At 44.7% G+C, this 15,891-nt stretch overlaps 1 protein-coding gene across 1 annotated transcript in view; it reads right to left on the bottom strand.

Moving 5' to 3' along the window:
* Positions 1 to 14,661, bottom strand: part of ADGRF1 (adhesion G protein-coupled receptor F1) — a 35,048-nt gene extending 20,387 nt beyond the window's left edge. The window contains exons 1-6 of the mRNA XM_075554079.1: positions 14,593 to 14,661; positions 12,701 to 12,758; positions 9,501 to 9,650; positions 4,237 to 4,410; positions 2,686 to 2,786; positions 1,490 to 1,548 (exon numbers count right to left, since the gene is read on the bottom strand). Of these exons, the coding sequence (XP_075410194.1) occupies positions 1,490 to 1,548; positions 2,686 to 2,786; positions 4,237 to 4,410; positions 9,501 to 9,650; positions 12,701 to 12,758; positions 14,593 to 14,661 (611 nt within the window). The remainder of the gene's footprint in view (positions 1 to 1,489; positions 1,549 to 2,685; positions 2,787 to 4,236; positions 4,411 to 9,500; positions 9,651 to 12,700; positions 12,759 to 14,592) is intronic.
* Positions 14,662 to 15,891: the final 1,230 nt, after the last annotated feature.

Genomic DNA, 15,891 nt, shown 5'->3' with positions numbered 1-15,891 from the left:
AAATAATTGAAGGAATTACAAAAGAAAGACAAAATGGCACTTTTATCTGTAAAGTGCTCTCCTACCTGAGTAGAGGTAATGAGGTAAAGTGGACATTAATAGTCCTGTCAGGCAGACAGATAAATTGTAGGCAGTTAGAGCTTAAGAATGGGTTTTTAAAAATCATGTAGCTAGAAAGTGATACCAAAATATAGTTATGCTTTTTTTAGGTTTATGCCTATTTTATTGTGACTTTGCAACCAATTATTTGACACAACTTACAGGATATGCACATGGGATAGAAGTTAGAAATAGAAAGCCAGGGCCAATGAAGATAAACATATGCCTCTTGAATACTCACAAATATGTATTTATGTTGTGGTAGAGTTTCAATTTTGTTATGAGTTCTCTGGCAACAAAATCAAAGAGGAAATTTATTACATGGGGGAGGTGGGAGGCTTCAACAAATTAGCAGAAAGATGAAATGAAATGTTTCCAAGAACTTTTTGAAAACTTCAATATCAGAGGGAAACAAAGCATTCCTTTCCTGGCATGGCTCTTCAAAGAAGACAACTCATGAGAGCATTTCCATGAGAGCATGCAATCCCTTGAAGGATAATGCCCAGAGCCTTATCGCTATAGAACATGCTGTCGAAAATGGCTAGGGCTGTTCTTCAAGTTCTTAGTGGGGAGTCAAGTTCTTTGACCTCTCAGTCACTTCCTCTAGCCAGCGGACTTCCTAGTAATGGCTGGTGATCAATGCACACATGGTTAGCTAACCAAATCACTTAGGGCACTAAAGCACTAAAGCATAAACAAAGAAGGGTTTACTAAATATTTCTTTACTTATTGTAGACAATGACCTTATTGTAGACAAGGATGATTGGGTTTCGCACTATGAAGCAGGCATGATATTTACACAAAAATATGGTTCTTTTCCCCATGACTCTGCATGCCCTTTGTGAAATAAAAATACAACCCACCCCTTCATATCCACAACCCTCTGCTCAACCCTTCACCCCTTCCTTTCATTAAGAAAAATCAAATCTGACCTTGACCAACTCTGCTTTAGGTGACCTCATTACTGTTGGAGTACAGTTGAACTCTGAGGCTGGTTTTCAGAATTAAATTGCCAGGTATTTCTTCCAAGATACCTCAGGGTGCATTTGAACATCTAACCTCAGCAGCCAAGTACACTTAGAGACTCCCTTCCCAGACATACATGGTTGTTTCCATGTCCTGCCATACTTCTGTGGCTTTTCAGTTCTGGTCTCTGCTTCAAAGCTTGGAGCACGGTCCTTAACATATATTCTCATCTCCTGTCAATGGAAATCTAGGTTCTACCCTTCTGACTTTTTAAAGTATCACAGACCCTGGTCTACTAGAGGAAGGAATCCAACTAGATTTGGCTCTGTTTTCTCGCAAGGTCACTTGGAAACAAGCACCAGACATTTGGCAGGGTGGGGACAGCATTCAAGGGATGCCCTTCTTGGGCCATTGTGTTACTTACCAAAATTGGGTGACCCGAACGGACTCAAAGCCTTGAATTCTTTTGTATACGCCTTTAAGCTTACAAAGAGAACAAAGGGTCACATATTGGTATTTAGCCTCACACTTGGCAAAGCATTTGAACGACAACAAAATAAAAAGAGCATGGATAAAAAATAAACAAAACTGCTGAACAAAGGAAAGAGATATAGTGGGCAGGACTTGCTTGTCATAAAACTGGAACAAGCACAGACAAATGTGAACATTTGCCATTTTGTGGTGCTAGCAAAGAGTGAGTAACCAAGGACTTAGGATCAGGGATGGATCTGGTGCCAGATAATATGAGAAATTCCCTCCAAATCTACCTCCTTCTCAAAAATAAGCAGTCATTAATATTCACAGGTACTTACACCGACTCTCTTTGCAAAATCTTACCCATGTCTTCAGTGAGCACCACCTGTCAACCATGGCAGGCAGAGCTCTGAACTTGTTTTCACATGACCTCCTCAGATCTGGGATTTTATTGTTTACAGTGCTTGTATCACACAGGCTGCTGTGCCTCTTCCATCAGGACTGAGTGGACACCTCACTAAGATGGATGCTTTTTTAAAGACAAGCCTTTAAGACTTTGGGCTCTTTTCTTTCGAATAGCCGGGCACCACCTAGTTTCTTCACCACACTTTGCTATAGCACTCATCTCTTCATGAGGGTGAGTGTCAAGTAGGGCCATGTCATAAGAACTAACTGTTCCTAAATTGGTGCTAGACGTAAGGGTGAGCCCCAAATCCATTCATATATCTAGGGTTTACATGTGTCTCTGGTTCACTTTAGAGACATCAGTTTTGGCATGACCTCACTGTGATGTCCAGAGTTTCGCTCAATAACTCACTCACCTAGCCTCCACCAAGAGAGACCTCACAGAATGCATTTCATAGACTCAGCTCATGGGAATGTTTCTTTGACAAATACAACACAAAAGTAAGAATAAAGGCTTAGTATAGTACAACCCAAATAAATGGGCCAAACAGAACCCAATAAAATGGGAAGAAGCCAACTGATAAAATTCGTGTAGAATAAAGATGCTCAAATAACCGCTCTGTAACAATTCACTGAGAAGTAATAATTAAGAATATCTATTAAACACAGATAACTGAATTAGGATCATCTCAACTGATATTTTGGAAGCAACTCCTTGGGTAATAATTGAAATGTGCTTACTTGAATCTCAATCCCAGTTGTATAGTTGGAAAATATTGCAGAAGACGAATTCAAAAGATCTATGGTAAATTTTTCATTAATCTCAAAAGTGCCCCAAATCTCTGTTGGCAAAAAAGTTTATAAATGTAAAAATTACAAGCTAGATTTTATTAATAATTTTTTTCAAGTTGCTGTCCAGTGAAGCCAATCATAAGAACCCCATGTGTGTTAGAATGGTACTCTAAAGGTTTTCAATGGCTGGTTTCTCAGAAGTAGGTTTCCAAGCCTTTTTCTCAAGGTATTTCTGTGTGAGCTTCAACCTCCACCCTTGTGGTTATCAGGGAGTCTGTTTTCCCCACCCAAAGATTCCAGCATAAAATTAGAGGGGCACAATTAAAAACTCACATAATCAACAAATAACATTTTAATTTCTTTTCAGAATGACTTTTTACCTGAAATAATATGAGAATCACTTTAAAAACACAGTTTTCTATGGTGCGTTTTGAACAGAAATGGGAGAGTGCTGGTAATTAAGATAATTATAAACCTAGGGACCCCAAAGGATTTCCAAGAATGTAAATATTTGTGGAAGAAAACCGCCTTCTCTTTCTCCACAGGAGTGACTAGTAAATTTGAACAGCCAGCCTTGCATTCAGAAATCCAATGCTTTCCAACAATACTGCCAGGGCCCCTTAAGACAACCTGACAAGTGGGAAAATGTGAACAAAACATGTGGTCACTTAACACTGGACACACTACCATCCAGGCAATAAGCTTCAGCGTTGTCCTTGTTTAAAATATTTTATAAAGAAAAAGACCACTACTTACTAAACCCCGACATGCCCCTGCCTTGCCCACGGCTGGTGGTCTTCTGTATCGGTACGGGACTTGTCCCATCTCTTTGGGTACAAATAATGTTTATCCTTCATGCAAAGCCTAAAAAATGCTACTTCCTCAGTAGACCTGCCCTGATGCCCAGGGGCAAAACTTTCTCTCCTCTAGGTCCCTAGGGTACTTTATCTACACCTCTCTCACATGTACACATCTCTATGTGCAGGGTCTCCACTTCCCCACTGTGCTTATGTGCGATCCAGGCTTGATCCTCGCAGGCTGATGAGATAATCCTCTAAGTTAACGAGTGCTGCCCAGACACAACCACAACCGAAATGTATTTAATCACGGTTTCGGAGGCTAGAAGCCTGAAGTTAAGGCACAGGTCTAGAAGTCTCTCTCTCCCAACCTCTGGTCTCTTTTCAGCTTCTGTTTCTTGGGTTTTTAGAGAGCTCAAGTGTCCTGCTAGGCATCTTCTCTTCCCCCATCTCTGCTTGGCTGTTCCCTTGTTTAACCTGCTGCTTTTAGATCTCAAAGAGATTAATCTCAGACATAGCTCTGAATCTGCTATATTTATGAAGCTCTGACAAAAGGAGCATTTTGTCCGTTAAGCTACCTGCTGCACTAACTCTTCTCAGGGGAGACATTTTTTAAATGAACCAGACTCCTTTGTCTGTTGCATGTTGGTTTGGGAGGGACCCGAGCTGAATCTCCCCTCGCCCCAGTGATTACGGTGCTTACTTGTTCTCTCACAGAAGTTGACACTCTGGCTGAGGTTGTTGCCCTGACAGTCGCAGCTCTGGAAGGATCTTTCCGTGTGAAGGTAGCACTGCTGGGCATCAAGGCACGTGGGTGGGAACCAGGTGTAGCCATCCTCACAAGCACACTGCAGGCCTCCGTTCCGGCTGCCACAGTCTGCAGGGAGAACAGTTCGGTCCCATGCGGGCTGGTTAACGGTTTTGAATTCTGATCCTGGACTCTGGCTCAGAATCTGAACTTAGTATTTCTTGGGGAAAAAAATCAGAGACATAAAAACAACTGGTAATCTGTTCATGATAAGGAAATTTTCAATCAATTATCCAATTCTGAGCTTGTGACAAGAAACTTAAAACCCAAACAAACAAAAGCAGTTGTCATTGTTGGATTGACTCCAAGTCAGGATGACCCCAAGTGTGTCAGAGAACAACACTCCATAGGGCTTTCTGTGGCTGCTTTGTCAGAAATTGATAGCCAGGCCTTTCTGCCCTACCCCCCACCAATAGTTTAATTTTCTTGATCACTCATATCCATATGTACTTATAAAACATATTCATCTCATTAACATGAAAGAATGATTGCCCTTGATTTCTGTAAGCTCTTTTTGAAGGTGCTTAAAACAAACTTAATATCCTAGCAGGGATTGAATTATATTAATATTCTATTTAGTTACTTAATATGAAAGCTTTTAGATAAAACTAAATCTTCCTTTAATTTGAATGTATACATACCCTAGAACAATTTGGTACAGTTCATATATATCATGTTAATTAAATATTTATCTGAATATAAATACCTTTCTATTCATAAAACATTACAGGAACACTGCTGGATACACTAAACTATTTTTAACAGTTGTTATAGTAATTATAATACAAATTTATGCTGGTCACAAAGTAGCATCTATTGTTATTACATACCTCAAAATCTTAATACAGTAAGTTTTACAAGGGCTGGTTGGTAAGTGTGGGTTGTATGTAAACTGGATGACCAGAGATTGTCTATTTATCTATAAGCACATTTAAAGTTAGTCTGAGTGGCATCAAACTGCAATATTTCAGATGCAACTCTGCAGGCTTCTTCTTCATTTTTTTCAATCTAGGAACTCCCTCAGAGACCGAGCACACCCAAAGTTCGCATCCAAAAGAAGGCCGCATGGCCAGAGGGTCGTCCTTGCGGTGGGAGAGAAGCAATCAAAGAGCTAACTGAGGATGTTTAGAGGGTGTTTGGCCAGTGTCTCAACAGATGTCTTCCCCTACCCCCACACACCTACCACCATCCCAAGGAAGTCCTTAAGGACAGACAAACTAGAGAAGACAGAAAGGCTGCTTTGGGATCGGTATGTTGGGGAGCTGCAGCAACCAAAGGTACTCTCATCTACATGACCTAAAATCTCCACCAAAATCCCTTCGTTTTTATAATAGACAAAAGAGGAGTGAAAATGAACAGAGTTCTGCAGTGAATGGGAAGGATTTTAGAAATGAAAACATGACGGTTTTCATCTCTTTTCTGTCATTTTACCAATTGGGCAACTTTAGTTGAGTGTTCGAATGCCTCTGAATCTCAATTTCTTCGTGTATAAAATTTAAATAATAAAAGCCACTTCTCAGTTGATTATAATTGTTATATCAATTAAAAGATAGTGTTTAGCAATGTCCTAAAGCCTAGTGTGTGAGTCTGGGTACTTTAGAGAAGCAAATCCACAGGAACTCATGTATAAGACAGAGTTTTATATAAAGGTTAAGTGCGCATCAAGAAAACATCCTGACCCAGTGCTGCCCAAGCCCACAAGTCCAACATTAACCCACATGTCTGACACCAATCCACAAAGTCCTCCTCCATCTCACAAAACACACACAATAATGCTGACTGCAGAAGGAAAGCCAAATCAGTGAATGTGTAAACAGCACTGGCAGGGGTCTCCACACGGGTGCTCCAGCTGCATCGCGGTAGGTCCATGTGGCTTCCGCTCAGGGATGTCTTGTAGGAAGTGAGCCTTGCCAGCTGAAGCAGGGACCTGCCTAAGGCAGCTGCACCCTGGTCTGACCATCAGAAAGCAAGAGACCGGAGAACTAGAAAGGCGAGGCTCACTAAGCCATTTATCCCTCCGCCCTTCAATTAACCCCACGTGTGTTTATCAGCCAGGTTGGCACAATAAACTAACTACATCACCTAGGGTAACCACTAAAAACAAAAATAATCACTATAGTAAGAGAATGCATGTAAGGAATCAGGCAATAATGGAGATGAAATGAAAGCTTATAGAATATCCAATCCAAAACAAGTGAGAACAATGAAGAAAAAGCAAGCAAGGAGAAGAGACAAATAGATGCTCACTCCTTCTCCCAGGAGAAAGCTGCCTGGTGTCACTCTCAGGAGGTCCCTGGGTAAGACACAACCCATCAGCAAATCATATTGGCTCTGAGACTTCAACTGGGTCTTGCACTGACCGATCCTCATTTCACTCCTTCTCCAGTTACCATCATCCCTAGATCCCTGCAGGAGCCTCCTATTGGTTTTCCCCATTTCTCTCACCCTTACTGTCTTCCCACACCCTTTGGCTATTCTACCCACAGCAGCCAGAGTGACCTTTTACAAACAGAATTCAGATCATGTTCTTTCTCTGTTTAAACCTCTTGGTGAGCTTCCAATCTCACACAGGATGAAAAGCTAAGTTTTTGTCGTGCCATACATAATCCCTTGTGATTCCTCCCTTCTGGGCACATTTCAGACCTCTCTTTCCTGCCTTCAAACATCCCCAGTCACACTGGCCTTGTTCCTCAAATGTGGCCAGTATCCTTCTGCCTCATGACCTTTATGTTTACCGATCCCTTTGCTTGAAAGGCCATGCCCTTAGACAATGACATAACTTACTTTTTCACTTCTTCTGTGTCTCTGCTTTAAAGTCCCTTCAGCAGAGAAGCTCTATTTAAAATAGCCAATCCTCCTACCACTCTGAACTCTCTTTATAGTTAGTTCTTCATTGTATTTATCTCTGTACAATGTACAACAGTACAGGTACATCTACGTGGACATAATAGGTATCGTATTATGCACAGATGCTTATTTTTCATTTTCTGCATCCTTCTACTTGATTGATTGCGTAGTGGTTACATGTTGGGCTGCTAACCTCAAGGTCAACAGTTCAAATCCACCTGCGGTTTTGTAGAAGACAGAGGGAACTTTCTGATCCCATTCTGGCAAACCCACAGGGGCAGTTCTGCCCTGTCCCATAGGGTCACTATGAGTCAGAATTGACTTGATGCTAGTGAGTTTGGTTGGTTTTATTTCTCCCTTTGGTATGGTGTGGTTGTTAAGTGACATCAAATTGGTTCCAACTCATAGTGACCTATATACAACAGAATGGGACACTACCCTTTCCTGAGCCAGCCTCACACAGTCATTGCTATGCTTAAGCCCACTGTCGCTTAAGTCACTACATCAATCTGTCTCATTAAGGCTCTTCCTCTTTTTCATGGAACCTCTACTTTATCAAGAATGATGTCCTTCTCTGGGATTTCATCTCAGACCCCATATCCATATCCAGAGTGCATGAGACAAAATAGTGCCATCTCACTTCTAAGGAATGTTCTGTCTGTATTTCTCCCAAGACAGATTTTCTGCTTCGTCTCGAAGTGTACGGTACATACAATATTCTACGGCAACATCATAGCTGAAAGGTAGCAACTCTTCTGTGGGTTCCTTTTTATGGTCAGCTGGTGTGTCCTATGAAGTGATTGAAATACCATGCCTTGGCATGGCGTCATTTTATTTCTTGACTGCTGGTTTGGTGTTTTCACTGATGCTGCTAATCTTCCCCCCCCCCCCCCGCAACTTGCTGCTTTACGCAAATTGTCCAACAGCTCTGGACCCTTCTACTGTGGTCATCTATGCTGCTCACCAAATAGTCCTTGCTCTTTTCCAGGCAAATATCGGATTGCACCTGCTGGCCGCTTGCAATTGTATGGGTAATGGAATTATTTCTGGCTAATAGATTGTGCATAGAGTTGATGTGGTTCTTTGTTCTATAAACTGGCAATTCAATGATGTTCACCTTCCCGACACAAAGTGGGTACATAAGTCAATGTGGTAAAGAAAGCTGATGGCCTGACTATCAAAAGATATAGCATCGGGGGTCTTAAAGACTTGAAGATAAACAAGCGGCCGTCTAGCTGAGAAGCAACAAAGCCCACATAGAAGAAGCACACCAGCCTGTGTGAACGCAAGGTGTCAATGGGATCAGGTATCAGGGATCAAAGAACAAAAAAACAATCATATCATTGTGAATGAGGGGGAGTGCAGAATGGGGACCCAAAGCCCATCTGTAAGCAACTGGACATCCCCTTAGAGAAGGATCTCTGGGAGGAGATGATCCAGAGTGCAGTGTAACAACAAGGAAACATACAACTTTCCTCTAGTTCTTTAATGTTTCCTCTCCCCCTCTATCATGGTCCCAATTCTACCTTACAAATCCAGCTAGACTAGAACATGGACACTGGGACAGATAGGAACTGGAAACACAAGGAATCCAGGACAGATGAACCCCTGAGGATCAGTAGTGAGAGTGGCAACACCAGAATGGTGGAGGGAAGGTGGGGTGGAAAGGGGGAACCGATTACAAGGATCTACATATAACCCCCATCCTGGGGGCTGGACAACAGAAAAGTGGGTGAAGGGAGATATCGGACAGTATAAGACATGACAAAATAATAATAATTTATAAATTATCAAGGGTTCCTGAGGGAGGGGAGTAAAGAGGGAAGGGAAAAATGAGGAGCTGATACCAAGGGCTCAAGTAGAAAGCAGATGTTTTGAGAATGATATTGGCAACAAATGTACAAATGTGCTTGACACAATGGATGGATGGATGGATGGATGGATGGATTGTGATAAGAGTTGTACGAGCCCCCAATAAAATGATTTTAAAAACCCAACAAGGATTGATGTGTGTTGTCTTCGCGTTAGGATATTTTCTGGTCTGCACCAGACCATGCTGTGCACTATGTTCCATGGGCTTACAAGAGAGCTCAGGCAAAATAAAGACCCATTCATCACTCGGGGTTTCCCAATGACTATCTCTAATATAAACCCTCTACTAAGTGGATGTAGGCATGTAGCATGAAAAAATAAAGCTTTTATTCTGTTAAACCACAAAGATTTGGGGGAACTTTTGGCTCCCTGACACAGCCTCACCAACCCTAATGGCTGCACCTTTGTTTCCCATTGACGCTCTCGGTCCCAAGACTCACATGTGGTAGCCTTTATTCTGGTCATCGTCACTGGCCCGTGTGACAACAGCGACGACGGCCCCAGGAGCTTCAGGAGATTCTTCAAGGTCGTTTTCTCATTGGCATCCCTATAGGACAGCTGAAGAAGCAGTTCATATTCCTGGACCGGACCTGAAGGGAGAAAGTGAGGCGACCCCCTTGCCTCAGTCTGGGAGAGACACATTGCTGAGGAAATGATTCTGAAGCCACCGTGATATTTGGTATGGAGGTCAGGGACCATACTTAATTCTACTCATGTAGACCTTGATGAAAACATGAGCAAGCTCTTACCTGTGCTTCCTAGATCCCCGTCCACTCCCTCCTGCCAGCCCTGAAGCTCCCAGTGCTCTTGGTCCCACCCTTATCACCACCAGATTTTGGTGGCGTGGTGGGTTACTTGTTGGGCAGCTAATTGCAAGGTCAGTCGTTTGCACAGGTTCAGCACCCCTCAAGAGAAACGTGAGGCTTTCTGCTCCGGTAAAGATACGCCACCATGAAAACCCCTGGGAGAGCTCACCCTGTCCTATGACGCTGCTAGGACTGAGCATCGACTCCATGCCAGTGAGGTGGATTTTTGAGTTTTGAGCGAGCACCCAGAGCACATGCCCTGTGCCACGTCCAAAGGAAGCTCCAGCGAAGAGACCCAAGTGGTCAGCAAGCAGATGGAACAACTGTCAACATTATTCATCCTGCAGTCAGCACCACCACGAGGTGCTGTCTAACAGACTCTGTCCTCATGGGACCCCGGGTGTGTCCCAGGATGCTTGTGCTCCAGGGAGTTTTCAAGGACTGACCTTTTAGTAGATCTCCAGGACTTTCTTCTGAGGCACTTCTGGGTACATCCAAACCACTCACCTTCTGGTTAACCTCCAAGTGTATTGAACTCTTTGCTCCATACAAGGGCTCTAAGGATTCCTCCCAGAAACCCACAGGGGCAGTTCTACTCTGTCCTACAGGGTCGCTATGAGTAAGATTAGGGAAATCAAAATCCAAATCCTAAAGAGTAGCTCTACTAATTTAAAAAATAAGACGTGTTGGTGAGGAGATGGAGAAATGGGAACCTTCATCCATGGTCGATAGGATGGTAAATGAGTGCAACCACTGGGTAAGCAGTTAGGCAGTTCTTCAGGGAAGCTGAGCATCGACTGTTCCATATGACCGAGCACCTCTGCTCCCAGGTCTACACTCTACAGAATCAAAGTGAAGAGAGCAAACAGAAGGCTGCGCATTCACGTTCCCATTGCAGTGTTACTCACAGGGGCTGACAGGTGAGATGAGCCCAGAACTAACAAATAGATGAACAAATTTTGAGGTGTACACCCAAAGACATAAGAAGTAATGAAGTCCCGATAGACACTACAACATGGATGGACGCCAAAACCAAGCTAAGTGGCAAAGCCAGGGATAAAAGGCCGTCTCTTGTATGTTTCCACTTATATAAAATATGCAGGACCAGGAAACCCAGAGAGAAAGCAGACTGGTAATCCCCAGGGGCTGGGGGAAGCAGGAGGTGGAAAGAGCCTGCTCAGTGGGTCTGGAGTGTCCTTTCAAGGGAGCATTGTAAATCTAAGAAATGCCACTGAATTGGATACTTTACACTGGTGAAAATGATATGTTTTATGCTATGTGAATTTCACCATAGTGGTTGCTTTTTTGGGTTTGTTTTTTAAAATACCAAAGAGAGAAGTGAGCACACCCTATTCTCTCCCCTCTCCTTCTCCGGGTTCGAAGTCTTCTTGCGTTATCTCCAGTAGACGCCCCAGCTTAATACTCTTGTCCAGGGTCCTTGCTTCTTCTGTACAACATGTTCCCTTAATGAGCTGAGCTGGAGACTTCCTAGGAAAGGCAAACTCCAAACAGAGCACATCTTGCCTTCAGCCCCTGGTGCGCCTTCACCGGCCCCTGATCATCTCGGATGGCTTTCTTCCCCTGAGGAAAGACCCTTCATCGTGTCAAACCGGAAGAAAAGATGGCCCTAAGTGTGTTGTTCCTCTCAACATTCCTTTCGCCACATTCACGTGAAACAGAAATAAAATCTGGGGAGAGGAGGGTTGTCCGATGCCCTCTGAAGCTCATATGTGAACGAGAGATCAAGAATGTGAAGAAATGTATAAAGTAATAAGGCAAGGGTGAGCATCTTTTTAATCTGAAGTCTCTTTCAGAGTAGAGAAACCACTTAGAAATTGTTTAGACTTTTCAAGGTGGCGGGAGTGAGCGAGGTCCCTGGCCTAATCTGGGACAGATAAGATAGGCAGCTTCTATGAGATGTCTATGTCACATGCCTTTAGCACCCTGGAGGGCTAGGCAGAAGATGGTTTTATGTAGAAACAAAGTCGATGGATTGATGCCAGGCCTTGGCAGTTGCCCCAAGCAATGAAAGGCTAAGAAGATTTCAACGAGGGGAAGGTGGGGGGAAAGAAAGGATGGGTGAGTCTGGTCACCTTGTCAGGGGTCAGTAACCCTGGCTCTGGGGCCAGATTGACTAGGCTTGAGTCCTGGCTCTTGCCCCTACCTCTGAGCCTTAGCTACACACTCCACAAAATAAAGGTGATTGCTGTACCCAACTTGGAGGGTCAGTGTGCGGATTTTATGCGTCCAATGCGCTTTACGTCGTGCCTGGCACAGAGTCACAACTCTGTAGATAGTTGCTGTATTTTTACTGCCATCTGTTATTGCCATGAGAGATATATGTGTGGCCTTCCAAGTAGAAACTTTAATTTCATTTTTTTCTGAGGAATTGCCGGCCCTACAGTGTTATTAGCACATGGAAGCGTGGCAAACTCGCCAAGCAGTCTGGAGGTTTTGATGGACTGAGCCAAGACCGGAAACCAACCCTGTGCAAGCAATTCCATGAGGAAGGATGCTAGTATCTGAAATATCCGACAGACCCGCACATTAAATTTCATAATGCAAATCACTTCTAGATGGAAGGTTTTGCCGATTAATTGCATGGTCAGGATCAATGTAAGGGAGGAGAGGAAGTACACAGGGCAGCTACTTGTTCGGCATACAAGATACTGCACCTGTATTAGATGATGCTTTAATTCTCACCAATAGTAATTATGAACCTTCTCATTTTATGTATGGGATCATTAAAAGCTTGCCCCAAACCACACCAGCAGTAGCAGGCCTGTGTGCATTTGTACCGAGGCTCTTGGCCGTGCTGCCTGATGGAGCCTCACCTGGCTGCTTTCTCGGATTCACAGGGAGTTCTCTCTTGCTTTGGATGCCATCGTTTCTCTGTAAAGAAGAAAAGAGTTACTGCGAGGCTCCAGAATGTGTACATCACACGGCTTGGCTGGGTTTCCCAACGAACCGAAGTGGTGGATGTGAAATCCACACCAGGGCTGGTGGAGAGGTCACCGGCGAAGGGCCCTGGAGTACCAAGATCCGAATGAGTTGGTGAGATCAGAGCCCTGGAGGAAGAGCTTTCAAGGCAGAGACAATGGCAAGGCCCCAGAGTGTGAACATGTTTGGCCCATGGAGGCAGAGTAAACGGGCCCGTGCGGCTGGCAAGGGACAGGCGGTGCCATCAGAAAGGGGACCGCAGGAAAGCGGAGCGCATCGGTTTGTATAGTGCATGGCGAGAACCGTCCTTTGAGGAAGAGGAGAGCCTGCTCACACCGACACTCACTGCTCTTGGGCCCATGGTAACCCATAGCAACCCTGTCGGGTAGGACAGAACCGCCCCTGTGGGTTTCTGAAACCGTAACTTTTTATAGGAGTAGGGCGCCCAATCTTGCTCCCACAGAGGGTCTCAAACTGCTGACCTTGCAGGTCACAGCCCAAATAGTAAGCACTACACCACCATCACCCCTGGACCCCCTGCTGGGGAGTTTTAAACTGAGGAAAGGCTGGCGCTGACATGCTTTCAGAAGGTGCAGGTTTGCAGCCACGTTGCAAGCAGGCACACAGAGAAACAACGAGAACATCAGGGAGGACTGGGGACTGACATCATGTGAGTGGAGGGCTGCATAGTGGGCATAAGAGCGAGTTAGAAGCTGACTGTGTGCTGAAGCCAGAGCGATGCTGGTGTTTAGCTGTGGAATGTGAGGAGACGAGAGGCATCAGTCTCGCCAAGTGTCTCATCCGTGCACCTGGAAGGATGACGATGGTGCTCCTGGAGCTTGGGAAGGAAGAAAAGTGGTGGTGAGAGAGAAAAAAAATCTAGGGCTTGATTTGGGACATAAGTTGAGGGGTCTTTGGTGCATCTGAAAGGGGCTGTTGAGTAGCAGTGGACATGTGAATGTAGAGGTTAGGAGAGAGTCGGAGATGCAGATACCACACAATAACTTGTGAAAGCAGCAACTTATACCACGTAGAAACCTGCCAGAGAAGGAAAACTCAAATAGTTCTCACTAATAGAGAGTGATGAGAGAGTGGTAAAGGTGGGAAACTTGCAAACCTCATCCCCCCTCCACCCCCAAATAACAAGGAAGCCTCATCAAGTTCCGTCTGTCACAAATGTCACTGTAGAAATGTGAGGGCTATCCGCCTATATCAAACTCTAAACCTGCTCCTGTCAATTCATAGCAACCGTGCAACAGAGTCCACCGGTGCCTTAGCATCCCCAAGCATGCTTGATAGAAGCAGACTGCCACAGCCTCCCCCCCAGAGTGACTGGCGGATTTGAACCGCTGACCTTTCCGTCAGCAGCCTGGCACTTGGTCTGCTGCAGAGCAGCTGAGAGGAAAACATCAGAGGAATGAATATAGAGCCCAAGGAAGGCTAATGCCAATCCGTGTGCATTCTCTGCTTCCAAAATACATTTAAGTAGGGAAGGGAGAACGCACTGAGCCGGAAAAGATCCCCAAGAAGGTTTAGTCTGCAGACTTCTTTGGGTAGTTCTGTTATCCACATTCCAAAGAGATCAAGTGATGTGTCCCAGGTCACACAGGGAAGGGTGACCCGAGATTATTGGCAATGTTGAGCCAAGACTTCAGATCCCTAGGGCTTCGGATTGCGAGTCAGACGTGAAGTATGCAGCTTCAGCGGCCTGGAGAATGATGGCTTTGAAAAGTGCCCTGGGAAAGGAGAGACTGTGGAGAGGAAAGGCAGACTGCGCTCAACTCACCCCCAGGAGGCCACCGTGCCCGGCCAAGATCATGAAGAACGAGGCGAGCCCCAGCACGCCAGCTCTCATCGTCAGTGCTCCCTCTCCGCTTCCTGGAACTGAACACGAAGAGGAGCAGTGGGACTTAACTCCCCAAAACAGGTCACACAAAGCCCAAGCCTAAAAGCGCGCTCAGCGGTCCTGACCGAGCTGATCAGAAGCCTTGAGTATGTCATGGTCTCCCCTTCCTCTTCCTGGAGCCTGGCATGCTAGCACTCTCGCTTCAGCTGTGCAAAGTAGAGCATTTGTGTGTCTTATAAACGGACTGGAATTTTTTTTCTTTCACCTTGCTATGAGTTATCGCGCATAACTAAACACAGTCTATTTTAATATCATGGTTCCAAATTTGCAATTAGATGCATTTAACATCATCATGCCTTTTGTATTCACCAAAGTCTCCCTTTCAGTTCAGTGAAGCCACGCATTAAAATAACCAAGGGCCCTCAGAATCATTAATACTCAATAGGTGTACTGCCTAAGAACAGACAAAATTCATACACCAATCCAGCTAATTTCTCTTGTATGGTTGAAGGACTTACCAGCAAATTGTTCTCAGATCAAAGTTTCTCTCAGAATAATTTGGGCAAAACTCAGTAGGTAATTATGCTCAGATACTAATCATTTATACTCAGATTGCGGGGCATCAAAGAAAACCAGAATGAGGGCGAAGTGCTCATGAATAGTAGCCACTAGACACATGTAGCTACTTAAATTTTAAAATTAGTTAAATTTTTATAGACTCTCCAATTCCATTTCTCCATCACTGCAGCCACATTACAAAGCCTCCATGGCTGCATGGGGCTAGTGGTTACTGTTTGGGCTGGGTCTGGACCAAGGCAGCCCCTTGTCCCAGCTTCTCGGGAAGACAAATGACCTGCTGACCCTCAAAGCACCTGCCTCCAGCAGTTCACAAAGCTCGCCTCCCCGGGCAGGACACAGCCCCCTCTCCCCAGTGTTCCAGGAAGCGAGTTTGCTAAGAACAAGATGATTTACTGACAGGCCATTTCCTGACCCAAAACTTGCAACCATAGCACAAAGAACCTCCCTTCCCTTTACGAGCCCAATGCCTTTAAGCTCATACCCTATATATGTCATGTTGCCTCAGTACCAGGCGCGACTTCCCTGACCTAACTCTCAGAACCCGCCAGGGGGCTCAAGATGCCCCCATCCCTTTCTCTGCTCTCCCTTCCCTCCCGGGAGTTCTTTCCCTGCCTCAATAAAATCTTTCTCAACTTCACATTCCTGGCTAAATTCTATCTC

The sequence above is a fragment of the Tenrec ecaudatus genome, chromosome 7 (assembly GCF_050624435.1).
Source record: "Tenrec ecaudatus isolate mTenEca1 chromosome 7, mTenEca1.hap1, whole genome shotgun sequence".
NCBI lineage: Eukaryota > Metazoa > Chordata > Mammalia > Afrosoricida > Tenrecidae > Tenrec > Tenrec ecaudatus.
Note: the sequence above shows the minus strand (reverse complement) of the source record. Positions and strands in the feature narration are given on the sequence as shown.